General features: G+C 31.9%; 1 protein-coding gene across 1 annotated transcript; it reads right to left on the bottom strand.

The window, feature by feature from the left end:
- Positions 1-25,138, bottom strand: LOC134708247 (tRNA (34-2'-O)-methyltransferase regulator WDR6-like). Its single transcript, XM_063568632.1, has 25 exons — positions 25,049-25,138; positions 20,450-20,605; positions 20,009-20,107; positions 16,989-17,119; positions 16,375-16,481; positions 15,550-15,697; positions 14,878-15,117; positions 14,536-14,598; positions 13,403-13,450; positions 12,812-12,919; positions 11,830-11,891; positions 11,152-11,294; positions 10,533-10,668; positions 10,151-10,307; positions 9,571-9,729; positions 8,961-9,038; positions 8,420-8,599; positions 8,152-8,209; positions 7,192-7,260; positions 6,509-6,896; positions 4,787-5,298; positions 3,005-3,139; positions 2,173-2,267; positions 1,359-1,432; positions 1-74 (listed from the first exon to the last, which is right to left on the bottom strand). Exons 2-25 carry the CDS (start codon positions 20,523-20,525, stop codon positions 8-10), a joined length of 3,333 nt encoding a protein of 1,110 aa, XP_063424702.1. The 5' UTR covers positions 20,526-20,605; positions 25,049-25,138; the 3' UTR covers positions 1-7.
- Positions 25,139-27,565: the final 2,427 nt, after the last annotated feature.

Genomic DNA, 27,565 nt, shown 5'->3' with positions numbered 1-27,565 from the left:
TCAGATTTCAAGATAATTTATTTTTCTCAACTTCAAAAATTGATAATCCTTCACCAGACAGTCCAAGTGTTAATCTGAAAGTAAAAAAAATAAATCAATCAAATATATACATAGATTTGTTAACCTATATTCAGTATGTTTTCCTTGTAATAATGTTAATTGAGTTCAGGGAAAGATAAGAAGTACATTTTATATTACTGTGACTTGAATGTTAGTGTTACTCTCCACCTATTGCAACTTGTTCAAAATTCTGAACAAATTGCAATTTGTTTTATCAAACCAAACTGTTTAACTGATTCTTATGGATATAGAAGACATTTTAAAAAAAAAAATTATATAAAAGCTTGGTTTGGACATTTTTATAGTAATTCAAAATTACTCCTATTACCTTTAGCAAGACAATGACAATAAAATTAGATGTTAGACTGATTTTCACAACATCATTAAAGTGTTATAAAAGTCTTACATGGTTTTAAGTATGGAATATTTTATCACCTTGCACTTTCCTCGACTTGACTGAACAGTTTGTTCAAATTTCTAACCAGTTAAACAGTTTGGTTTTATAAAACAAAGTGCAATATGGTCAGAATTTTGAACAAGTTGCTATAGGTGGATAGCAACACTAACAGTCAAGTCACAGTAAAAATCTTTCAACAGTAAAACTGTAATTGACTTGACAAAAAGTTCAGCAAATTTTGGCTGAATAATTTTGTTTTCAGGTAATTATTCAACACATCAGCATTAACTACACTGTCATAATAATCATTAATCAGAACATACAAGTGTTAACAGTCTACAGTGGCGGATCCAGAAATTTTTATAAGTGGGGGCCCACTGACTGCCCTAAGAAGGGGCCCACTCAAGTCACGCTTCAGTGATTCCCTATATAAGACACCAATTTTTTTTCCCAAAAAGGGGGGGCCTGGGCCCCCCTAAATCCGCCTCTGGTCTATACAAAATAAAATAAAATTGACATTCCAAGGAAAAGAGTCCAAAGTCCAAAGACCAAAGCCCAAAGCCTGCAGTTCAGTGGTTGTTGTTGATTTATGTTTGTCATATTTGTTTTTTTCGTAAATTGTGTTGTTAGAAATCAAACTTAGTCTTCTCCATTGAAATGTTAAACATTTTTTATTTCTGGACCTTTTGGCCTACAATTGCTTACATTCACTTATATGAACTGTGGTAGATAGTTGCCTCATTAGCAGGCCATTGACACCTCCTTATTTTGAAATAGTTTAATATGCCTAGGAATTGAGATAACTACAAATATATATTCATGGTGATCATTGTTCATTTCTTACGACTTTTAATCCAATAAAAAGTTCAACTATTTCCTGTAAATCTATATTTTTTCTTACCGGTTTTCTTTCTGCCATAACTCCATGTGTGATATATCAGGTACATTGACAAACCTACACCATACCATCGATATCTATAATAATAATGATAGCATGTGACTTCATGTGAGGTCATTTAAAATACCAAACAATAGAAATGGATAGCTACAACCCTGTGGAAAAAAAATGCAGTTGTGGCAGTACTGACCTAATCAGATAGCTGTTCAATAGGTTAACTAAAATACAAATAAGCAAGATAAGTACAGTAAAATCTGCTATAAAGTTCACCACTTTTAAAGAAGTATCTGTCTTGCCATGTCACCTTCGTCTTACCCTGCTGAAGAAATAGACAGGTGTCCTGTTGAGTGCTCCTGATGGTCATTGGTATATTTCATTCTAATTATCTTCATACTTTTCAGAAATCAGGTGTGAAATCATTTGCAATTCAATTGTGACCTCTCTTTGAACCTCAGTTTCAATGAAAAGTGGACCAGCAATTAGTTGTTCAACAAAACAATAAATTCATGTAGGCTTGTATGCAATATTGGTCAAATCCAGGAATATAAGTATTTATTTTGTTCTTGTTGATAGTACAAAATTTTGATAAAATCACAATAGTACATATATTATATTCTTTATTGATGTTCATGATTTATCCATATTGGTCGAAGGTCAGTCGTTTTCTTCGATACTCTAGCTTCCTCCACCAATAAAAACTGGCCGCCACGAAAAAGTCTAAATGTAGTGCTTAAAAGTGGCGTTAAAACACCAAAAATCAAATCCATATTGGTTATTTTTTTGGTAGATTTTAGATAAGAGCACTATAATTCCTTACCTTAGGTCCAGATTCTTCTAGACAAACATTCCATAAACACAATCTCTGGTCCACTGATACTGTTAGAACCTTTGTCTCATTAATTATCTGTACACCTGTAAATATTAATACAGTTATATGTGTTTAATGCAATTACCTTTTTATGGAATCAAATTGACATTGAACACGGAAAAATAATTTGCATATTTTAATATCAATATAAATATGTCATTCCATTTTTTTGCCAAGGCATTGTCAGTTTGATTTGAATTATGAGTTTGCATCCTTTTGGTATGCCTCTCCTTTTTTTCACAATACCAATTTCTAAAATGTTATAAAATGTCGTATGAATTCATCCCTACTAATTGATCATGAGGCATACAAACATATTGATCTTCACCTGTGTTTACTACAATTACCTTTTTATGGATTCAAATTGACATTGAACACGGAAACATAATTTGTATATTTTAATATCAATATAAATATATGTCTTTTCCAGTTTTTTGCCTAGGGCTATTCCAGAAAAAATGTAAGGGGGGTGGGGGGTGGAAGGCAGTTTTTGTCAGCACCTGCCACCCAGACAATTGTAATTGAGAATTATAGTGCATTATAGTGTGAAAAGTTGCTCTGATACCCATCACTTATGTATTATTAATACAATGTGCCTTCCAACCCTCCCATACATTTTTTTCTGGAATAGCCTCAAGGCATTGTCAGTTTGATTATGAATTATGAGTTTGCATCCTTTTGATATGCCACTCCTTTTTTTCACAATACCAATTTCTAAAATGTAGTATGAATTTATCCCTACTAATTGATCATGAGGCATACAAAATATATTGATCCTCACCTGTAATTTGAGCAGCATGAGCAGACAGCTGTTGACATTTTCCATCAAGTTTTATATTGTTGTTGTCTTGTAATGATATCACAGATATTACAAGGGCATTATCATCTCCTCCACTGGCTATCAGTAATCTACCATCTGTAATCATATCAAATATAATTTATAAGTTTGGCTGAATTTAATTCAGCAGTTTCAAAGGAGAGGATTTTTTAAAATGAGCAAACTAAATGGACAAATTGTGAAAAATTGTACTAAGTTTCAAGTTGATTGGACTTCCAACTTCCTCAAAAACTACCTTAAAGGGCAATAACTTCTCAAGGGGACAATTAACATATTTGGTCATATGAACTTATTTGTAAATCTTACTTTGCTGAACATTTTTGCTGTTTACAGTTTATCTTTATCATTAATAATATTCACGATAATAACCAAAATCTGCAAAATTTCCTTAAAATTACAAATTAAGTGGCAGCAATCCAACAATGGGTTGTTAGATTCATCTGAAAATTTCAGGGCTGATAGAACTTCATCTAACTAACCCTTTCCTTCATTGACATTTTTTTTTTGCATACTTGATTCGCATAGGATTTTTTTGATAAAATGCTGAACTTATGCTTTGAAGCATTAAGGCAATGTGAAAAACAACTATTTCATCAAATAAATTTAAGTCAGATATTCCTATGATATTCCTTTTCATATTGGATACAAACTTTATTAAGTCAACTGCAGACACTTTGTAGTCGAAGTGTTTCAACTGAGGTACTACACAAGCGTCAAAAGGCGTCATTATGGAGTAAGGGGGGTGGCGTCAAAAGGCGTCATTATGGAGGAAAGGGTTAACATGTTTTCCCTCATGTCAGATTTGTTTTTGTTTTAGAGATATAAGCCAAAAACTGCATTTTACCCCTATTCTATTTTTAGCCATGGCGGCCATGTTTTTTTACGAAACAGTAAATAAAACACAAACTTTATTCTAGATACCCTATGGATCATTCAGCTTAAGCTTGGTTGGAATTGGTTAAGTAGTATCAGAGAAGAAGATGTTTGAAATAGTTTACACAAGACGGATGACCATGAACACCAAATGATGGCAAAATCTCACCGTTCCTTTGAAACGGTGAGCTAAATAACAACCAGCCTGAGAAAAAGAATTAAAAAACCAAAATGTGTCCATAGTATTGAAATTGTACTGAAATTTAATTGGGGTAAAAAATCTAATTTGGCATTTAAATTGGAAAAATCGTTTCATCTGGAACATGTGTACTAAGTTTCAAGTTGATTGGACTTCCAACTTCCTCAAAAACTACCTTGAAAAAAAACATTAACTTGAAGCTGACAGACGGAAGAACGAATGTACAAACTGGCAGACGAGCAGATGCATGGACCAGAAAACACAATGCCTCTCTACTATCGTACAATGTAGGTTGGGCATAAAAAAACATCATCAGTACTCACCATGTAACTGTAAAGAACTCACCATGTAACTGTAAAGAACTCACCATGTAATTGTAAAGAACTCACCATGTAACTGTAAAGAACTCACAATGTAACTGTAAAGAACTCATCATGTATCTGTAAAGAACTCATCATGTAACTGTAAAGAACTCACCATGTAACTGTAAAGAACTCACCATGTAACTGTAAAGAACTCACCATGTAACTGTAAAGAACTCACCATGTAACTGTAAAGAACTCACAATGTAACTGTAAAGAACTCACAATGTAACTGTAAAGAACTCATCATGTAACTGTAAAGAACTCATCATGTAACTGTAAAGAACTCACCATGTAACTGTAAAGAACTCAATCCATTAACTCCAGATTGATGACTAGGTATCACAAATACTGGTTCACAAGACTTGTCCTCTACACTATTGTCTCTATTGCTACTAACTGAGTTTTTATCAAAACATTTCTCTCCTTCAGAGCTAGTACTGGATATAACTTTATTCTCACTGTTAGTACATGTATCCACTTTATCTACATTAGTTACGCTTGTGCATTTTGAATCTAATGTAGAGGTGTCTTTGAAATTTGATAAATGTGTATGGTTTAATTGATTATTTTCTACACTTTCTTCTATCTGTATAGTATTTGATGTTATAAAGGACAAAAGCATCTGAGAAATATCCCAGAATGCAATTTTTCCATCAGTTCCTGCTGATAAGAATAATAACTGCCTGCTTCCATTTGTTGTGGATACATATGTATGAGTTATCCTGAGTACACAATGATCATGAAAAGAAGAGTAGTATAATGGTATCAAATCCTTAGATGTCTCGCTGAATATGAAAAACCTAATAAAAATGAAAAAAAATATATATCTTATTTAAAATAATATCTACCTTCATGTAAATTAGGACATATAGAAAAGACATTAATGAGTAGTAACCCAATGGTTAATGCATTAAGATATCAACAGTTATAATGTCTTCAATCAATGTCTAAACAATATATCAGACGACACCTTTTCACATTTTTTGTATGAAGTTTTCACATATCAAATGATTGTATCTTACAATTTTGTCCATTTATTAATAATTTCATTAACAAATGAACATAATAATTTGTAAATATAGCATTAGCTATATCAAGTTTTAATATCACAACCAACAGTTACAAATTTTTATTCTTGTTACATGTATAACGTGACGGTACCCAAATTGCACCTATGTTGACAGTTTTTTTGCCTATGTTTTTTTATGATAAAAAAAAAGTCCATACTGTGTTTATTTTGTAGCCCTATCCTTCTTTATTGAATAGGTACACCAATTTGATTTTTAATCCATCATGTCCATATTGAGTCATACAAAAATGGGTTTGAATCAACCTCAAAACTATTCTGTAATGAGGAGTACCCAAATTGCATCCATGCTTGAATTCAAAAGTCTAATAACCGAGCTTTTGGTTAATTTCTTCAAATATTTTGAACAATTGGATATTAGTCCATGCTGACTCTTCATATTTTAGGAAATGGATACTTATAATATATTGTATTTGCTAATTTCAAAAAGATGACGTTTTGATGACGTCGCATGGTGACGTGTTCGTATATATTGCTTTTTTAGTAAACAGTCCATCTGTTAATAAATACTGTGAACGTTTTGTATATATCTAAATATGTTTACCTATGTTTCAAAGACGTGCATAGTATCAAATAATAAAAATACAAATTATTTAGTCTCTAGTAAATCTTGTAAGATTTCCGTTGCTATTTTTTTCTAAATAGGTGCAATTTTGGTACTCGGTGCAATTTGGGTACCCTTACGTTAATGATAAATTGATGGTTCTGAAAATTCATAAACTTTTGCCTGCTTTTTGTAAAACAGATGTCGCCAAATTGACAAAAAAATGTATGAGATTACCCATTATTATTTTAATTTCTGGAAATGCTGCAATGCTGCTTAAAAGTAATGTTGAGAAATTTAAAATGTGGGTTTCATATTTGAGACACCTATTAAATTTCACAATGATTAAACAAAATTCCTAGTCTAAAATATATTTTACCTGACATAACCATCAGAACATGCAGCTCCTAAAACATAGAGATGACCAGGAGCGTCTGCAACAATATCCTGTAAAGACAGTACACACAAGTCCATAATCCTGGTCTCTGGATTTGAGCGGAAACATTTGGCTTTCTTCTGTTTTCTTGTTAACCATTCCTCATTCAAATGACATGACTTTAAAGTTTGAACTGAAGTTTTGATATCACAAATGTCAGCCTCTTTCTGAATTAAAATCCTAGAAACCACAAGTTGTGCCCTAGCACCTCCAGTAAAAACAAGATGGCCTCCATGAATTTTTGAAACACAACTTGCCATACATTTAACATTTGAAATATGATCTCTAAGAGTGTGAAGACATGAAAGCTTTAAGATTCCCTTTTCATTATCTGCATGACAATTAAGGAAATCAAAAATCTATAATCTTGTTAAATATGTTCATCTATTTTGGATTTTTCAAATTTTAAACTGCAGTTGTTAGCACTGATTATTAGCCATTAAATAAATATTTAGATAGTTTATACAGACACAAAGAGAAATCATGTATGACTAAACCCTGCAATTTTAATTTAATTTCAGACCCCTCGCTAAAATAATTGTAAACTCAATTCTACTGACATATTACTTCGGCAAACATTTATAAAATGTTGATAACAATGTCTCATTAAATCATAGCAAGGATACAAGTCAAACTAGAGATTATAACTGTTGTATCTTCACTGCAGGTTATAATAATATCACATGGTTTGCAGTCTATAAGTACAAAATAAAATTAATCAATCAATGTATTACTCAATAACATGAAACATCTAACAGCCTGAATAACTCACTTAGTAAAGATATCCCATTGTTATATCTATCTATTCAGTTATTAATTTTGCATTGCAAAGTTCGAATGACTATTTGGTGTGAAAATAAGTTAACCGCTGAAAAAACTTAAATTATACTGAGAAAACATTTGGGAGAGTCTGAAAGTGACAACTAGAGACAGATGACCTCTGAAACAAGGTGAACATTCAGACAGGTTTTACTGTATCATAAATAAGTTTATCACATATATATTCTAAAATATATTTTCATATGTTGGTTCTTCCAGGGTTAATTTAGCATATATTACATTTGTACTTGTTAATTATACTATTTATTTTGGGAAATTGGTTAATGTTAGTTCATGTATTATATAAAGTTCCGTAACTCTTTCTTCCGATGACCGGCCATGTAATTATTCTTGTTGGGACTTCCTGCCTCTTGCATGTGCCTGACATCCGGCCCTGGCCGGGCTTGTTGGAACTATAAGTATGAGTTCACTTACCAGTTTAGGGCAGTCTACACTCAGGATTTGAAATAAGCAGACGAAATATGGAGCCTTTATTTATACACCAAGTAGACTAGCCACCACTGTATTTTAGTATATATTATATTGTAATTATATTCTACCATATATGTCTTTTAAAATAAACATATCTTGTTTATATTTATGTGTTTTACATAGTTTGTCCAATATCCCAGAACTTGGGTAGACAACAGGAAAATGATGCCAGTGGATACTTTACTTCCATTACACAGATATTGTGTTTTTAAATTAACAACCTGATTTGACTCACACAAAAAATTGTCTCAAAGATTTTTTAAAATTCTGCTTACCAAATTCAGTTGAATATAAATGTTTTATACAAGTAGCCTCCCTTCCATGTAAACTTTCCTAGAAAGAAAAGAAAGCAGTATAAATCTTTTTAAACAAAAAATTTTGACTAATAAAAGAAATGAAAAATATCAATTCAAGTTATTCAAGTTTTTTTCCGAACAAACTAAGCCCAATAATTCATTTCTAAATCTAAACAGTATTCATCTTGAATCTATAGATATATATACATATATAATCTGAACATAGAATTTAAGTAGTCTCTCCTACCTTCAGAATGAATTGGTTTGTGTGAAGATCTGTCTTGACCAGAACAACATCCCTGACTTTCAGGTATACAAAGGATATTTTGTCATGAGTGATCTGACAATCCCATGTCCTGTGTCCACCACCACATGGTATCTTGACCAGTTTCTGGTTGTTGTAAACACTAAACAATATAAAACTGTCCTGAAGTAAACAAAAATAGTTGAATTTCGATAAAAAGGAGATGTGGGCTATACATCAAGGTGACAATAACCTAACAACACAAACATTAACAACAATCTGAGCTTGAGCAAAAATGGTTTAAATTCAGAAACTCTTTATGTTATGTAGAGACATATGTATATCTGATGTCCAACAGCATGAATATTGTCTAATATGCAAATAATTTTCAATATGGAATAGATATATATTGCTCATACTGTTCAACAATATTAAAGAGGTTTATTCTAATAATGATGAAACATGAAATTCCTTTATTATCATGAATAACCAACTAAGAAATTCTAGGAAATTATGATTAATGCATAGGTTTTTTTCTACTTACTGATTGAAAGCCATAGATATAAATATCACCATCAGGTCGTAGTTCCAGTTTATCTAACCAATCAAATCCTTTAAATACCTGTACAAACAAAGACAGAAGGTATCATTCAAATTTGTGAAAATGCCTGTTTTTATTGGGTAATATGAGGGGCATTCGACTCATATGGCTCAGTGGGAAACAATTCATTTTATTTTAATTTGTTTTTAAAAGTTTCTAATCACTTCACTACCTTGTACAATGTTGTTTTTTTTCAGGTACCGGGTAACAATCAGGTCTATTACTGTCATTTATTTTATTTACAATATTTGCTGAAGACTTTTGAAACCTTATAAGAGCTTAATTTATTGGTCAAATATTTTGGTGTTTAATAAAAGTTATTATTGCAAAAAAATGTTAAATTTCAAGATAACAGCTTTTTCCATTTTTCCATATTAAAGTTCTTAAAATTCATTATTTTATGAGCAATTGTTCAGTATATTGACTTTCATGCATATGTTTTTTTAACTTTTTTTCTTTTGGAAGGGTCTGTCATTTTGGTTTTAATTTTTTAAACAAATTAAAAGTAAAAATAATTGTATGTAATATGTTGATACAACTTCCAACTACATACCCTATTGCTGTTGAGCAGCTCTAGTTGCCCATTATCTATTGTGAACTGCCTGTAATGGCCATCACGTCCTGCTGTGTAAATACTGTCGTCTGCTGAACAAATATCTGTCACCCCTGTCTTCCCATGTATCTTCCAAAAGCTCTGTACTGGATCTAAATACTGAAAAAATAACTTCAAAATTAGCAAGTTTGTATTGATATTACAAAGAATGCTTTCTAACCATGTATGTAATCCCTTCTTTACAAATGAGTAAAACAGCATGCATGGGCAAGTCTATTTAATGAGAGAATCAATACTCTAAAAAGTTTATTCCAGACAAAACAGGTTAAATCCTTCATGTGTTGTCACATTTAAAGATGTTTTTCATGTATGGTATCAAACCTTAGATCAGTCAATACTGGACATCATTGTAAGAATAACTTACCTACTCAACTGAGAAAATAGCAACAGAATTGGTTCAAAAATTCTTAGGGAACATTTTTTTTCTCAAAATGACAGGATTTAAAAATAAACTCATACATTTATTTCATATAAATAACCTTGCAATGATAATTTAAAAGTAGTATTGCAGATAGACTACCTGTTTAACTTGTTCTCCCCATTTGTAAACATGGACTGTTCCAGCTCTATCTCCACAGATTAGATTCTTTCTATCAGTGCTGAGTGTCACAGCAGACACCCATCTTTGTTTACAATATGGCAATGTAAATGTCTGTATCAAATTCATCGTAGCAACACTATTTTCTATGGATGACAATTCATAACCATGCTGAAATGATATATAGGTATTGTTTAACGTTTGCCTCTCTTCTTAAGAAAATATATGAAGCATTGTTAAATACTGTAGACAGATTATTTTACTTTTGTCATTAAACTAGAGATTGAAACTAGATCTTTTGTAACCAGTACGTAAACAAGGTGGCCATCAGGGCAGGTTTTACTGTACCTACTATTATGAGTACAATATCCACATACTTACAATAAGTCCATCTGGTCCAGTGGTTAACAAAAGATTTTCTGACAGCCAGTGGATAGAGAGAACTTTCCCTTTGTAGATATCATAATCAGTCCATCCAAACTTCATATCCGTCAGATTCTCTGAAAATTACAAAATTGTAAAGATGCTAAAGTTAGTTTGATGCATGTTATAATCAATACTAAACAGGTCTGTTCACTCAAATACACAAAATTTAAAATTGGCACTCAAAGACAATAAAGTATGCAGAGTTCGGACTATTTAAAGAATACTAATAATTGCTTGGACAAATGATACTTTTATTGTGTCAGTTTCAATTGCAATGCCTGATAAAACTTGATAACTAAATTTATAAGCAAGCTTCCTAAACTTGTATCTGTCCATTGTATAAAGCATTTAAAGAAAGTCAGTCTGCTCCTTACAAAATAAGGATATGTGGTATGATTGCAAATGTGCAGATTTAAGTAACTATATGGCATTGTAAGTCCTTCCAATAACGAGCAATATTCATGTGGTATGGTGAGCTATAACAGGCCTATAGAATTCCTTTGCTGTTCCCCAAAAGCATAAGCTGCAATAATGTTGCTGCTGTATATGATATTTACCTGAATATACAAGACGTAGAGTCCCTTTGATGTTCCCTAGAGCTATCACATGGGATACTGCTATAACTGTGTAAGATCTAAAGTTAGGATCTTTGAATATCACTGAGGTTTTATTATCAATTAAGCAGTGGATTAATAGGGACCTGAAAATAAAACATAGTAATAAAACTAAGATTTGTAATATAAATTAGGCCACTAAATTTTATTTTTTAGCCTGTCATTCTACCCTTCAAAAAGAACATGGTGCTTTCAGAACCATTTTTGGCAACACATATAAACTGTTCTCCTTAGTTTGAACAGATTTATTTCCTGATCTTCTGGTTAAAAGTGTTGAAGACTGTGCTTTGAGCTTTACTAGTTTACTTTTACAAATTGTGACTTGGATGGAGACTTGTCTCATTGGCACTCACATACCTCATCTTCTTATATCTATAAACATACAATGTATAAGTTACTGTGATGTCTAAATTCTGAAAGCTTTGAACTAATGAAGTTAACTTTTTTCAACTGTTCTTTACATTACATTAAAAAATCTATTCAGTGGTATGACAGCTGATACTTGTGTGTGAGAAGGCATAATTATGTACAATGAAAGAAGTTTATATTTTGCAATCCACATAATTTCAGTATATTCTTATCTTTATATTGCCAGATTAAAGATCACATGTTTATAATTACCCTTCATCTGTAATTCCTAAAACATAATTTGATTTCCAAAGGGAGACAACTCTCACAAAATCCTGTAAAATAAAATTAATACCCCATGTGGGGGCTTTAGTGAAATAAAATGTCTTATGTCTTATGTCTTATGTAAGTGTTAGTTATTTGTAAAACTCCTTATCAGTTTGAATGTCTCAATTTTTGTGTCTGTTTTTTTTAAGTTATGTCAAACATTTCAACATATACAATGAGTCTTCAAAAACAAAATCTATAATAAAAATATTTATTGGACAAGGTACATGCAACATAGCCCAACTCTTACAATCAGATTATAATAAAGCTTACAACAAATTTCCTTTACTTTTCATTATACAAAAGTTCTTGAATGAGCACATATTATTTGCCATGAAACACTGGATTATCCACTTATTATTGTCTATACTAATGTACTTTCTCATATCAAATATAATGTTAAAAAGAAGTTGACCCCATGAGAACTTTCATATTTTAAATATTAACATAACCAATATCAAAGAGTACCACTAAATTAACTATAAGGTTCCTCTTGATTTTATCATAAGGTGTTGATATTTAGATCACTGTTGATATCCTCCTCCAACAATCAATAAAAGATTAGCAATGAGAGCTGAGAGCGTAGTTTTTTGTTAGTTTTTTTTTTATTAAATGTATCAATTCATTGTAGGTTTGATCTGTTGTCTCATATATAACCAACACAAATATCTCTTAGTTTTCTATGTTGTGTCATGTGAACTATTTTTTGTCTGTTTGTCTTTTACTTTTTTAGCCATGGCGTTGTCAGTTTGTTTTAGATTTATTAGTTTGACTGTCCCTCTGGTATTTTTCATCCCTCTTCTACACAATAAACATCCATTCAAGAGAATAATTTACATCAACAAATTAAACTTTGGGAATTGGATTTTATTTTCAATAACATAGGTACTGATATAACTACCTATAGCTATTCAAGTCAGTTACTTACATTTTCATCTAAGAATGGTAGACTTTGACTATGTAACTTATTCACTGACTGGTTTTCTGTAACATTAAGTTTCCACAATCTGATACTGGTATCACCGCCACCAGTGACCTACAGAAAAGAAAATAATCATAGTTGCCCATTTTTCATAAGGTTGCCATTTTTCAGCCTCATATTTCCATTAACTAAGTTACACGTTTTAATAGCAAAAGTATATTTTTGTTTAGGAGCCAGCTGGGGGATTATCTTGAAGAATCATTGTTGCCTGTATCTGATTTTTTTACTCTTTGGTCAGTTTGTTGTCCCTTCAATACATTCCCCATTTCCATAAACAATTCTAGAAGGTATTTTTTTGTAAAGAAAACTAGAAATTGATTCGGAAAAATTAGCACTTTAAAGTTTAAACTCAACAGAGTTTATTCAGAAATGAAAAAAATAGAAACTGACTATTACAACTGTACTGGTCATGTTCATTTTAAAAATATGAGTGTCCTTCATTTATCAAAAACATTTAACATTGATCCGGCCGGTCTTTTATCATCCATTGGTATGCATCTAAAACAAATATACATTACAATACATTTTTATACTTACAAAAAACTGTTCCTTTTTATCTGCAGCTAAACTCCATATACTTTTTCCCTGCAATAAAAAATTATGAACTCATCAGATCATATAATTTTTATCCCAGTGCCAAAAGAATGTCATTTGAGACAACATTGAAATTAAACAGCAATTTTATCATCAGGAACAAGGACAGCAACATGGCTCAATATCTGATCATTACTAGTTATTCTTCAATGTTGAGTAAGAGAGCAGGAAAATGTAGTATTTGTCCTGTCTGATGGTGATTGAAAAATGAAACTTTTATTAACAATTCATGTACATTATGCAAAACTGATTAGTATAATTCTGTTGGTATTTGGAAGCATCTCCAATTCACAACTGTTAATTTAAAGTTCTATCTATTGCAGACTGGTTAGAATGTACAGTTTAAACTATCTCTACTGCGGTGCATACATACAGCAGATAATTGAAAACGTCACTAATTACTGGCATCTTCATGTATGGTACAAATAGGATGCTCTGATCAAATTTGCTATGTCTATATTATAATTTCCTTTTAATAAGAAATTAACTTACTCTACTGTTAGGTTCAAGCTTTTCTTTAAAATGAATTAAATCAGTCAAGTTCGAAATCAGTTTTAACAAGATGGCTGAGTAGCATGAAAACAAGTAAAATTGCTAATCTCACAGAAAGATAAAATCCTCTATATACCCAGACATCATTGTTGGACTGCATTACACATTTAAAAATTTAATAACTGCAAATTCAGAAATTATTGCGTGTACTTATTATTGCGATTTTGTCATTTTAAACTTGAATGCGATTCTAATTTTTACGATTTTGAGAAAAGTCATGCTTATATCAGTTAAAATATTACAAAATGCGAGTTTTATTTATTGCGTTTACAACTCTGTCGCATTATTCCCAATAATAAAAACCTCACATTAATTTCTGAATTTACAGTATCCAATTGGTCAGAAACTATTTACTGCAAGGTATTCTTTTTCTTTAAAGCAGACTTAATTGGTTGCTCAACTTAAGCATGGGTTGCTATGCAATGACAAGGTAGCAAGTAAATTTACAACAATGTTAAATTACTTAAATCACATAAAACTGTATATAAGAATATTAACTAGATAGATTTATCAAGAACAAATACCTTGTGACCTTTAAATTTTTGAATGACCTCTCCATTGTAGTTCCATACACAGCATAAACTGTCCTGAAAAAAAATCACATGTATTGGTTTAAATGTACTTCATATAATATTCATTTTCATTTTAATATTATGTGCTTAGTATCGAACTAAACTATATCAAAATAAAAAGATTTTAAGTTGACTTTTGATATCTGAGTGTATTCTGATTTCCATGAGTGGTTATTTAGAAATTTTTCTACTTACAAAAAGATAAAAATTCTATTTGTTCATTAATTCCTGTTATGATATGAGGTAAGAATTATACAACAAAATCATGGAATGTATAAATTATTTAGTAATTACCTCGCCAATACTGATCATAGCGTTACTCAGTAAATTGATGTCCCAGACTCTGGCAGAATGTCCATATAATACATGTAGTGGAGTGCTCTGACACCTTGTCCAATCTTCTATGTCAGGGTCATCTGTAACCATAGTAACCTTACCAGGAAAGGTCATTTGCCATATTCTTATACTCCTGTCATCAGAAACAGAACAAATTTGCTGTCTTTGTGTGTTGTATCGCACTGAGAAAATTACACCCTGAAAGCATCATGATATTGAAATTTTACCATTAAAAATTGAAAAGAATGAAAATCAATACTAGATTTTGTTACAGTAAGACACTTTGTCCAAGCATTTAACTTCTCAAAGTAGAGTTTGAGAACTAAATCAATTGAGAATTGAAATGGGGAATGTAACTAATTCAATCCTGTTACCAAAGACAGGTACCTCAGAACATTGCCAGTATTTCCATTTAACATGTTTAATTTTAATTAAATATTCTTGTCATACAGCCAATTTGCAGATTGGCAACTATCTAAGTTAAATTAAAACTTGACATCTTTTGAATATGTTTTCATGTGTATATAATGCATTTTGTTTTTAATATTTTATTCTACTGTACAAAATCTTCAATTGTGGAATTTTTACCTTTTCTACACCAAAAGAGATATGAACAACATTAATACCTACCTGGTGACCTTTGAACCTGTGAATTATTGTGCACAGTCCAGAACTATTTCTTCTAGTATTAGGTGACCACAACAAAACTTGATTAGTTACTGTTCCAGCAGCTAAAATCAAATTCTCCCAACTTGATGTAATAAAACGTGCACAGTATCTGAAAATCTACTATTAAAGAAAACACTTTTTTAAATAACTGCAATATAACAAAGTCAATGAGTTATCAAAAGAATTCATTAAATTATTTAAATAGTTAGGGTTACACAAATATAGAATCAAGATAAAATAAAGCACAGTAAATATAAATGCTTTCCTGAAAATGCAATTCCTCATTTAATAAATAAGAATTAAATGCTTTTTTCTATGCTGTTATTCTGTATAAAAGCTTTGGCCATTGCACATTTTGGATGCAGTGCAGAATGGCTTCATTCTAAACATTTGTGCATGATCAACGCTTTTAAAACCATATTAAAATTATAAAAAGCAGCTTTTAATTCTTATTATTCACTTTTTTGCTAAAACCATGATATAACAGTTGTATCAAACTTTTCATTTCTTTTTCTATCTTAGATGTACAATAAGCCACTCTGAAGAAAGTTGAAAAGACAAAGAACAATACCTCAATCCCACCCCAACCCACCCCCCAATATTGGGAATATCTGAATGCTTAGTTCATGACATGAATCCTCAGCAGATTTGTTCCCAGAATAAAATAAATTAAAAAAACCAGCACTCATTCAAATATAATATATCCAAAATCCATGACACGGTACTCGATATTAATAACATTCACGATGTGTGTATTGGTTGGTTATCATCTAAGAGTAAGGATACAGAATACTGTTTTCTTCACACTGTACAATGTCCATAATATGATCATTACTGTTGTCCCATCTTACAATGGTGTTGTGTGCCAGAGCAAAAACAACCTGACTTTTAACCTGTGTAAATAGAACAAAATCAAGTTGAAAATACTGTTCAAGTTCTCTTTGTACGTAAGGACCCGGCCATGTTTGATAAATATTAAAAAAATTGATGTGGGTTCATATATGAATTGTTTCTCTAAACACACATGAAACATGTTGAAGCTAGAAAACAAATTAACTTGTTCAAGCTTTTTTAAGAATTTTTCAAAATCTAATTAATAAAATCAAATTTATTTCTAAATTCACTGTGATGAAAATTCATAAAACTGTTCACCTGTAACTTTTCAGTCGAGGTACCAACAAACTGCACAATAGGCCATTTCAAAATCTAAACCATCATGGGTAATTTCGTTGTTCGTACCCCAAAGTGAAAATAACGTTACGTCATTGGTTTGATTTTCATTATTTATAATGTTTTAAACCAATCAAAACGCTTTGGTGTACGCTTTTGAAAATATTACCCAGGATGCATTAGATTCTGAAACTGCGAATTGACTGTTCTGTAAACCATGGTGTACTAACCTGTAAGAACTGTGCATCCCAAATTAAGTCCTGAAGAAGAGTCTTCCTATCTGTGAGTGACAATGTATCTGTATCTATGGTTACAATACAAGCTCTCTTCTCACCAAAAGCACACAACTGGCCATCGTTGTCTAAAATATTAGAAATATGATTGCCATTGAAATAAATGGTATACATCATTTTATGTTGGGTATTTCACAAACTCTAATGTCCTCAAAAAATTGATCAAATGATAGTCTTTCCATCAATGTAAAATGTCAATATAGAGTTGTATTTGGTCAATATAAAGTTGTATTTGGTCATATAGAGTTGTATTTGGTCAATATAAAGCTGTATTTGGTCATATAGAGTTGTATTTGGTCAATATAAAGCTGTATTTGGTCAATATAAAGTTGTATTTGGTCAATATAAAGTTGTATTTGGTCAATATAAAGTTGTATTTGGTCAATATAAAGTTGTATTTGGTCAATATAAAGTTGTATTTGGTCAATATAAAGCTGTATTTGGTCATATAGAGTTGTATTTGGTCAATATAAAGCTGTATTTGGTCAATATAAAGTTGTATTTGGTCAATATAAAGTTGTATTTGGTCAATATAAAGTTGTATTTGGTCAATATAAAGTTGTATTTGGTCAATATAAAGTTGTATTTGGTCAATATAAAGTTGTATTTGGCCAACATAAAGTTGTATTTGGTCAATATAAAGTTGTATTTGGTCAATATAAAGTTGTATTTGGCCAATATAAAGTTGTATTTGGTCAATATAAAGTTGTATTTGGTCAATATAAAGCTGTATTTGGTCATATAGAGTTGTATTTGGTCAATATAAAGTTGTATTTGGTCAATATAAAGTTGTATTTGGTCAATATAAAGTTGTATTTGGCCAATATAAAGTTGTATTTGGTCAATATAGAGTTGTATTTGGTCAATATAGAGTTGTATTGGTCAATAGAAAGTTGTATTTGGTCAATATACAGTTGTATTTGGTCAATATAGAGTTGTATTTGGTCAATAGAGAGCTGTATTTGGTCAATATAAAGCTGTATTTGGTCAATATAAAGTTGTATTTGGTCAATATAAAGTTGTATTTGGTCATATAGAGTTGTATTTGGTCAATATAAAGTTGTATTTGGTCAATATAAAGTTGTATTTGGTCAATATAAAGTTGTATTTGGCCAACATAAAGTTGTATTTGGTCAATATAAAGTTGTATTTGGTCATATAGAGTTGTATTTGGTCAATATACAGTTGTATTTGGTCAATATAAAGCTGTATTTGGTCATATAGAGTTGTATTTGGTCAATATAAAGTTGTATTTGGTCAATATAAAGTTGTATTTGGTCAATATAAAGTTGTATTTGGCCAACATAAAGTTGTATTTGGTCAATATAAAGTTGTATTTGGTCATATAGAGTTGTATTTGGTCAATATACAGTTGTATTTGGTCAATATAAAGCTGTATTTGGTCATATATAGTTGTATTTGGTCAATATAAAGTTGTATTTGGTCAATATAAAGTTGTATTTGGTCAATATAAAGTTGTATTTGGTCAATATAATTAGTTATCAAAAGTACCAGGATTATAAAGCTGTATTTGGTCATATAGAGTTGTATTTGGTCAATATAAAGTTGTTTTTGGTCAATATAAAGCTGTATTTGGTCAATATAAAGTTGTATTTGGTCAATATAAAGTTGTATTTGGCCAATATAAAGTTGTATTTGGTCAATATAAAGTTGTATTTGGTCATATAAAGTTGTATTTGGTCAATATACAGTTGTATTTGGTCATATAAAGTTGTATTTGGTCAATATACAGTTGTATTTGGTCAATATAAAGCTGTATTTGGTCATATAGAGTTGTATTTGGTCAATATAAAGTTGTATTTGGTCAATATAAAGTTGTATTTGGTCAATATAAAGTTGTATTTGGTCAATATAATTAGTTATCAAAAGTACCAGGATTATAAAGCTGTATTTGGTCATATAGAGTTGTATTTGGTCATATATAAAGTTGTATTTGGTCAATATAAAGCTGTATTTGGTCAATATAAAGTTGTATTTGGTCAATATAAAGTTGTATTTGGCCAATATAAAGTTGTATTTGGTCAATATAAAGTTGTATTTGGTCAATATAAAGTTGTATTTGGCCAATATAAAGTTGTATTTGGTCAATATAAAGTTGTATTTGGCCAATATAAAGCTGTATTTGGTCAATATAGAGTTGTATTGGTCAATAGAAAGTTGTATTTGGTCATATAAAGTTGTATTTGGTCAATATACAGTTGTATTTATAAAGTTTTGTTTGGTCAATAGAAAAGTTGTGCTTGGTCAATATAAAGTTGTATTTGATCAATATAAAGTTGTATTTGGTCAATATAAAGTTGTATTTGGTCAATATAGAGTTGTATTTGGTCAAAATATAGTTGTTTTTGGTCATATAAAGTTGTATTTGGTCAATATAAAGTTTTGTTTGGTCATATAGAGTTGTATTTGGTCAATATAGAGTTGTATTTGGTCAATATAAAGTTGTGCTTGGTCAATATAAAGTTGTATTTGATCAATATAAAGTTGTATTTGGTCAATATAGAGTTGTATTTGGTCAAAATATAGTTGTTTTTGGTCATATAGAGTTGTATTTGGTCAAAATATAGTTGTTTTTGTTCAAAACAGAGTTGTATTTGGTCAATATAGAGTTGTATTTGGTCAATATAAAGTTGTAGTTGGTCATATAAAGTTGTTTTTGATCAATATAAAGTTGTATTTGGTCAATATAAAGTTTTATTTGGTCAAAGTTGTGGCATACATATTAAAAGGACTTCCAAATAACATGAAAGGATGATCGAATAAAACATCACTTAAAATTAAGAAATACAAAATATTTTTCAGTTAACATCCAAAATCCAAGGTGTGAAGTTTCACTTCTTTAAATAAGTTATAACATCATTTCAGGTAAAGTCTAAACAGGATTCTGCAGACATTTGGATGTGTGTATGTTTGTGTGTATGTGTGTGGTCACATACCTGATCTTATCCCATGAATTCTTGTACAAGTTAATGCTGATAATCTTTGCAAACATTGGTTAGATTCACTGTCATACAAGTACAAGTAATCACCACAACCTGAAACAAACAGGTATTTTTTATCATCATACAACCAGAAACAATGTCAAATTTAATAATTTGCTTCAAATACAATCTTTTATATTATCTTACATTACCTGTCTCCATTAACCGAATTAATTTAATTTCATATCATTTCATAATGCAAAGAAAAAAATGCAACAATTTCTACAAATTTTTATAATACAATGAAAAAATAGAATCATAGCATGCAAGTTTTTTTTAAATTAACCACAAACAAGATAATTTGATTGGTATGTCTTCAAATTCATTATCAATTTCCAGATGTTTTCTAGATTTTCTGTTTTGATTTGGTAAATATATCTTATACTCCCTACAAACCTGCTATAATGTATGTGCCTTCTACATGAAGGGCTGTAACTGGTCCAGTATGGTAAATACATTCAGCATTCTCCATTGCAACCAATATTTTATATATTTATAAATCAGGAAACATCTGCATGCAGGAAACAAATTCTAAACCCCATTATCATGATACTGCAAAAGAAAAAGAAAAGATGTTTAAAAATAATTTTTTTTTAATTTAAACACTACAATTATGCAATTGCAATCATGGAATTCAGTAGTTGTTTGTTGCTGTTATCATATTTGATTTTCATCAATTATTTTGTACATAAATCAGACCATTAGTTTTCTGGTTTGAACCATTTTACATATTTAAATTCATGGCCTATTTTTATCTTGGTCGGCAGTATGAGTTTTGCTCATTGTTTAAGGCAATACTGTGACTCTACTGCTGGAGAGTTACCATTGGCAATTGTACCATATCTTCTTATTTATTTCAGGGTGCTGATTTTGACAGGTGCCTTTATTTAATTGGTACTACAATGTATATTGACTATTTAAGGAGAACATCAGCATTCAAAGAACTGTTTCTAGAAACTTGCCAAAGACATCACTGTTGGTCTCATTGGGGTCTAATCAGGATGCATTATTTGACAATTGTTTGGTAAGCGTGACATGTGAAAGTCAAATTATTGTGCGGCGAAAACGGAGATGAAGTCTAGCAGCACACAGGAAATTACTAAAAAATGAGAATTGTGTGAGGGGGAACGGGAATCTGACAAAACAGTAATGGGGGATCCGAGATCAGAACCCCCCAACTAATGAGCCCCTCATCACTGATATAAATCTTCTTGTTTACATGAGCATGATGAGAGCACTATTGATTTTCCATATAGTTAATATTTCCAAGGGGCATAACTCTTTTGAAAATAGTTAATCAGCACTGATATCGGAACTCCCCCGAAACTTTTCTGATATAAACCTATGTCTATGATATGAGTTCTATAAAAATTCAGGCAAGAACTGTACAAGAGCGGGTGCAGGTCGTTTCGTAACCTGGTTGTTTCGTAACTAACAAGGTCATTTTGTACCTGAGATGCTTTGTAATCTTATATCAATATATAATAATTGTATGAGTTGTAGGTTACTTAAACTAGAGGCTCTCAAGAGCCTGTATCGCTCACCTGATTCTACTTGGGTTTTTGAAATCATATAAAAAAATATAAAATTTGGCTAAAAGTGACAACACAACCTCATTTATAAGAAAAGGAACATGTTTAATTTCATTCAAAAGTCCCCCACTGGCGGCCATCTTGGATGACGGATCGGCTACAAAGTAACAACACTTGGTCAGCACCTCATAAGGAACATTCATGCCATGTTTGGTTTTATTCCATTCAGTGGTTCTCTAAAAGAAGTCATTTGTATGCATTTCCCATAGGGTCCTATGTTAAACTAAGTTCCCTGCTGGCGGCCATCTTGGATGATGGATCAGCTACAAAGTAACAACACTTGGTCAGCACCTCATAAGGAACATTCATGCAATGTTTGGTTTTATTCCATTCAGTGGTTCTCTAAAAGAAGTCATTTGTATGCATTTCCTTATAGGGTCCTATGTTAAACTAAGTCCCCCGCTGGCGGCAATCTTGGATAATGGATCGGCTACAAAGTAACAACACTTGGTCAGCACCACATTAGGAACATTCATGCCATGTTTGATTTCATTCCATTCAGTGGTTCTCTAAAAGAAGTCATTTGTATGCATTTCCCATAGGGTCCTATGTTAAACTAAGTCCCACGCTGGCGGCCATCTTGGATGATGGATCAGCTACAAAGTAACAACACTTGGTCAGCACCACATAAGGAACATTCATGCCATGTTTGGTTTCATTCCATTCAGTGGTTCACTAGAAGAAGTGATTTGTATGCATTTCCAATAGGGTCCTATGTTAAACTAAGTCCCCCGCTGGCTGCCTTCTTGGATAATGGATCAGCTACAAAGTAACAACACTTGGTCAGCACTCCATAAGGAACATTCATGCTATGTTTGGTTTCATTCCATTTAGTGGTTCTCTAGAAGAAGTCATTTGTATGCATTTCCCATAGGGTCCTATGTTAAACTAAGTCCCCCGCTGGCGGCCATCTTGGATGATGGATCGGCTAAAAAGTAACAACACTTGGTCAGCATCCCATAAGGAACATTCATGCTATGTTTGGTTTTATTCCATTCAGTGGTTCTCTAAAAGAAGTCATTTGTATGCATTTCCCATAGGGTCCTATGTTAAACTAAGTCCCCGGCTGGCGGCTATCTTGGATGATGGATCAGCAACAAAGTAACAACACTTGGTCAGCACCTCATAAGGAACATTCATGCCATGTTTGGTTTCATTCCATTCAGTGGTTCTCTAAAAGAAGTCATTTGTATGCATTTCCCATAGGGTCCTATGTTAAACTAAGTCCCCCGCTGGCGGCCATCTTGGATGATGGATCGGCTACAAAGTAACAACACTTGGTCAGCACCCCATAAGGAACATTCATGCTATGTTTGGTTTTATTCCATTCAGTGGTTCTCTAAAAGAAGTCATTTGTATGCATTTCCCATAGGGTCCTGTGTTAAACTAAGTCCCCTGCTGGCGGCCATCTTTGATGATGGATCGGCTACAAAGTAACAACACTTGGTCAGCACCACATAAGGAACATTCATGCCATGTTTGGTTTCATTCCATTCAGTGGTTCACTAAAAGAAGTCATTTGTATGCATTTCCAATAGGGTGCTATGTTAAACTAAGTCCCCGCTGGTGGCCATCTTGGATAATGGATCGGCTACAAAGTAACAACACTTGGTCAGCACTCCATAAGGAATGAATATTCATGCTATGTTTGGTTTCATTCCATTTAGTGGTTCTCTAGAAGAAGTCATTTGTATGCATTTCCCATAGGGTCCTATGTTAAACTAAGTCCCCCGCTGGCGGCCATCTTGGATGATGGATCGGCTACAAAGTAACAACACTTGGTCAGCACCCCATTAGGATAATTCATGCTATGTTTGGTTTTATTCCATTCAGTGGTTCTCTAAAAGAAGTCATTTGTATGCATTTCCCATAGGGTCCTATGTTAAACTAAGTCCCCGGCTGGCGGCCATCTTGGATGATGGATCGGCAACAAAGTAACAACACTTGGTCAGCACCTCATAAGGAACATTCATGCCATGTTTGGTTTCATTCCATTCAATGGTTCTCTAAAAGAAGTCATTTGTATGCATTTCCCATAGTGTCCTATGTTAAACTAAGTCCCCCGCTGGCGGCCATCTTGGATGATGGATCGGCTACAAAGTAACAACACTTGGTCAGCACCTCATAAGGAACATTCATGCCATGTTTGGTTCCATTCCATTCAGTGGTTCTCTAGAAGAAGTTCAAAATGTAAATTGTTAACGACGACGACGACGGACGACGACGGACGACGACGGACGCCAAGTGGTGAGAAAAGCTCACTTGGCCCTTCGGGCCAGGTGAGCTAAAAATAATAAAAAGACATATTGATGTACATATGATACATATATATATCTATATTTATTTATTAAATAATTGATTGCACATACATGTAATTTTACACTTTAATACAAGTACAGTTTTGCACACATGCACAAAGAACAGAAGAATTTAAATTGTCCATCATCATTTAGATGTACCCCGTCTTTATCAAAAATTTGGTCATCTTTATGTTGCGGAGTTCTTTATTAATCTTCTTTTTTTTCTATCATAAATATAGGAAGATGTGGTGTGAGTGCCAATGAGACAACTCTCCATCCATAAGTTTGTTTCTTTCATATTTCTTGTTTTCAGTCTGACCAAAGATGGGTATCACATATATGGTCTGATGATATTAGAGCCTGTAGCTACAGAAGGAAACTGTGACCGATTAAAATTCTTAAACTTTAGATTAATTAAATGGCTTACGTTGTAAGTCGTAGAATTATGCAAGCAGTAAAAGTTACAATCTAATTAAAATATTGATCTCTGATTTCAATATACTATATTTTAATTAGATTGTAAAAGTTTAGATCACAAAGCTTGCATGTTAAAACAACAATTAATTTCTCTTCCTGTTATACGTTTGGTAAACCCAGTTGTTATACTCAAAATGCTGTTTTAAGCAGTTTACACAAATGTTTCATTTATACATGTATACTAATTAATTTAAACTAACACTTTATAACCATATACAATTGCACCAGGTACAAAACGTCTCAGTTACAAATCAACCTAGTAACGAATCGACCAGATACGAAACGACCAGGTTCAAAATGACATGCATTCATGAGAGTACTACCAAGACTGAATGAACTGCTGCACCATTGCACGGAGGACAGAAGAAATTTCGGTATTTAAAATTTATTATCCCCCTAAACTATATGCCAGGGGGATATTTTTTGGCACTACTTTGTGGATTTAACTAAGCATATATATGTGCTAAGAGTTATTGTCATGCTTTTTACACGTGTGAGACGGTTTTATCTTTGAATGGTCCCTATCTAAAAAAAAATGTCACACGGGTCACACGGGGAAATCGGGCCATTGAATTGGTAAGAATTTGTGTTTATTTCTGTCTATGATTTCACTTTATGTTGCTTACATCTACCCCTCTTTTAATATTAAGCTTTTGCAGGGTGCAACTTCAACTTTCTATTTAGCCGGAAGTATAAAATTAGCGGTACTTTTAGAGTCGGAACCGGTGTATTTTTCAAAGTGAAAGTTGACACAACACCCGGTGCCACAGGAGAGACCAGTTTCGACTGAGAAGGCTTCAGAAAGGTTTCGTTTAGTTAAAGATGTGACAGTAGCTTTTCTGATTGCAAATTATTATTTAAAATGCACGTACTTAATACAAAAAATTAGAACAGCTTTGTAAGTTATATCATATTCAATTTCAAGTCGAAAATTTTCTTATAGATTTCTACTGACTAAAGACTAAAGACATGACTGAGGAAGGCACAAAAAATTATTAAATCTTGTCCACTTCTCTAAGGTAGTCCAAATAATTAAGGCCTCTTGAAAGTGGGTCTCATTGGGGTCAAAGCGTGCCAGGGGTTGTCAATTTTTTTATTAGCGTGACGCGTGAAAGTCAAACTATTGTGACATGAAAATGGTAAAATGAAGTCTGGGGGGACCTGGGAAATGACAAGAAAATGAGAATTGCTTACGTTCATATTGTTAGCGGGATACAAGATTCTGACAAAACAGTAAGCGGGATACGAGATTCTGACAAAACAGTAAGCGGGATCCGAGATCGGAATCTCCCAATAAGACCCCCTTGAAAGGCTAAATTTGTTTTCTTTGACGCTTACATCAAAGAAAAAAATTATCATAGCCTATCAAGACATCATAACTATTTGGACTTTACTCTAAGGCAAATAAAAAAAAAAATCTCAGAAAGTTTTGACTATTAATATAATTTGCCGTTTTAGAATCTAATGCATACTGGGTAATATATTCAAAAGTGTACACCTAAACGTCGTGATTGGTTAAAATGTTTTTTTTTTTTTAATATGGATTAGACAGTTGGTTTTCCCTTTTGAATGGTTTTATACTTATAATTTTGGGGCCCTTTATAGCTAATGGTTCAGTGTGAGCCAAGGCTCTGTATTGAAGGCCATTATGCACATGTACATTGACCTATAATGGTTTACTTTTTTAAAATTGTTATTTGGATGGAGAGTTGTCTCATTGGCACTCACACTACATCTTCCTATATCTATCTACAAACAGTGGAATTTTAACCAATGACATGATGTTATGGTCCGAGACCACAATTATTTTGTAGTGTATTTCTTTAGAAGATAAATGAAAATTTAAAAAAAAACACCTGTGGTTTCTCAATGATATTTTTACAGTGTGTTGTACTACTTTTGGGACAAATTATATCAAAACTATAGAAAACTTCATCAGCTCTAATTCAAAATTTGGACAGTTTTATGTTTAGGGGGTCTTGAAATCTTTTGACAGCTTCCGAAGTGCTAATTTTTAACCTTTTTCAGCTGGACCAAATCACTAATTACTTCCTTTAAAATTCTGGACCTAAATTTTTTAACAGTGTAATTTCACCCCTTTACTTGCAATTTGAGGCATTTAACATGGAGAAATAAATTTTGAAGGGGTATAAAAATTAATGGCAAGTAACCCACTGTCAATTCTATGGACTATGTTCGTGGACAACGAAAATAAAGGGACAACAATTGTGGTCTTGGACCTATTATAATCATTTCTGGGTACAAACAATGAAATTACCCATGATTCTTTAGATTCTGAAACAGCCAATTTTTGGATCTCGTAACATGTTTCATCAAGGATTTTTCTGTAAAAGCCTTCGTTTTTATTAAAAAATGAAATCAATTTTCATGATTTTTATGATTTTAGTTATCATGGTTATTATAACTATAAGATTTTTGTGAAATAAAAGTAAGTCCAAATAATATGATGTTTTTGGAGGTTAATTAGTTTTTATGTTTAAACAAGTTAACGCAAATACTTACCAAATGACATTCACAGTAATTTTTGGTGCATGACAATAAAAGGCACTTTTAAAAAAAAAAATCAACTCATTTTGATGAATCACTTTTATTTTTTTTCAAAAATGACAGTAACAATAATTATTGAGAACTTTCACAGTAAAATTATTACCAGTTTGACACTTACGGTAGTGAAAATGACCTTTTGACAGCTGACGGGAAAGGCCATTTTTGCCCTCTTCTATATCACATCTTCTTATTTACATAGCTCAGGGCTAGACAATAGTTTAAATAACATGGATTTTATTTATTACATTACACTAGTCACTTAATCCTTTACTTAGACACCCTTCATTTGATAGTAAGAAAGAAACATGTGTGTTCTCTTGATTATGCAGGATACACAAATATCCAATGCGGTGGCAGATCCAGAAATGTTCTTAAGGGGATCACTGACTGCCTAAGAGCATGTCTTTTCTTTTAAATATTCACAATGCAAAAGTTTTAACTGTTCAAAGAGATTTGATTAATTATATTGTATATAGATATATGAAGATGTGGTATAAGTGCCAATGACAAAACTCTCTGTCCAAGTTACAATTTATAAAAGTAAATTATTATAGGTCAAGGTACGGCCTTCAACA

The sequence above is a fragment of the Mytilus trossulus genome, chromosome 2, assembly GCF_036588685.1.
Source record: "Mytilus trossulus isolate FHL-02 chromosome 2, PNRI_Mtr1.1.1.hap1, whole genome shotgun sequence".
NCBI lineage: Eukaryota > Metazoa > Mollusca > Bivalvia > Mytilida > Mytilidae > Mytilus > Mytilus trossulus.
Note: the sequence above shows the minus strand (reverse complement) of the source record. Positions and strands in the feature narration are given on the sequence as shown.

Coding starts and splice junctions, on each gene's coding strand:
- LOC134708247 (XM_063568632.1), bottom strand. CDS start 20,525: ATGGAGAATGCTGAATGTATTTACCATACTGGACCAGTTACAGCCCTT. Junction 9,039..9,570: donor AGCTGCTCAACAGCAATAGG/GTATGTAGTTGG, acceptor TTGTTTGTACAG/GTATTTAAAGGATTTGATTG. Junction 6,897..7,191: donor TATAATCTCTAGTTTGACTT/GTATCCTTGCTA, acceptor ATTGTCATGCAG/ATAATGAAAAGGGAATCTTA.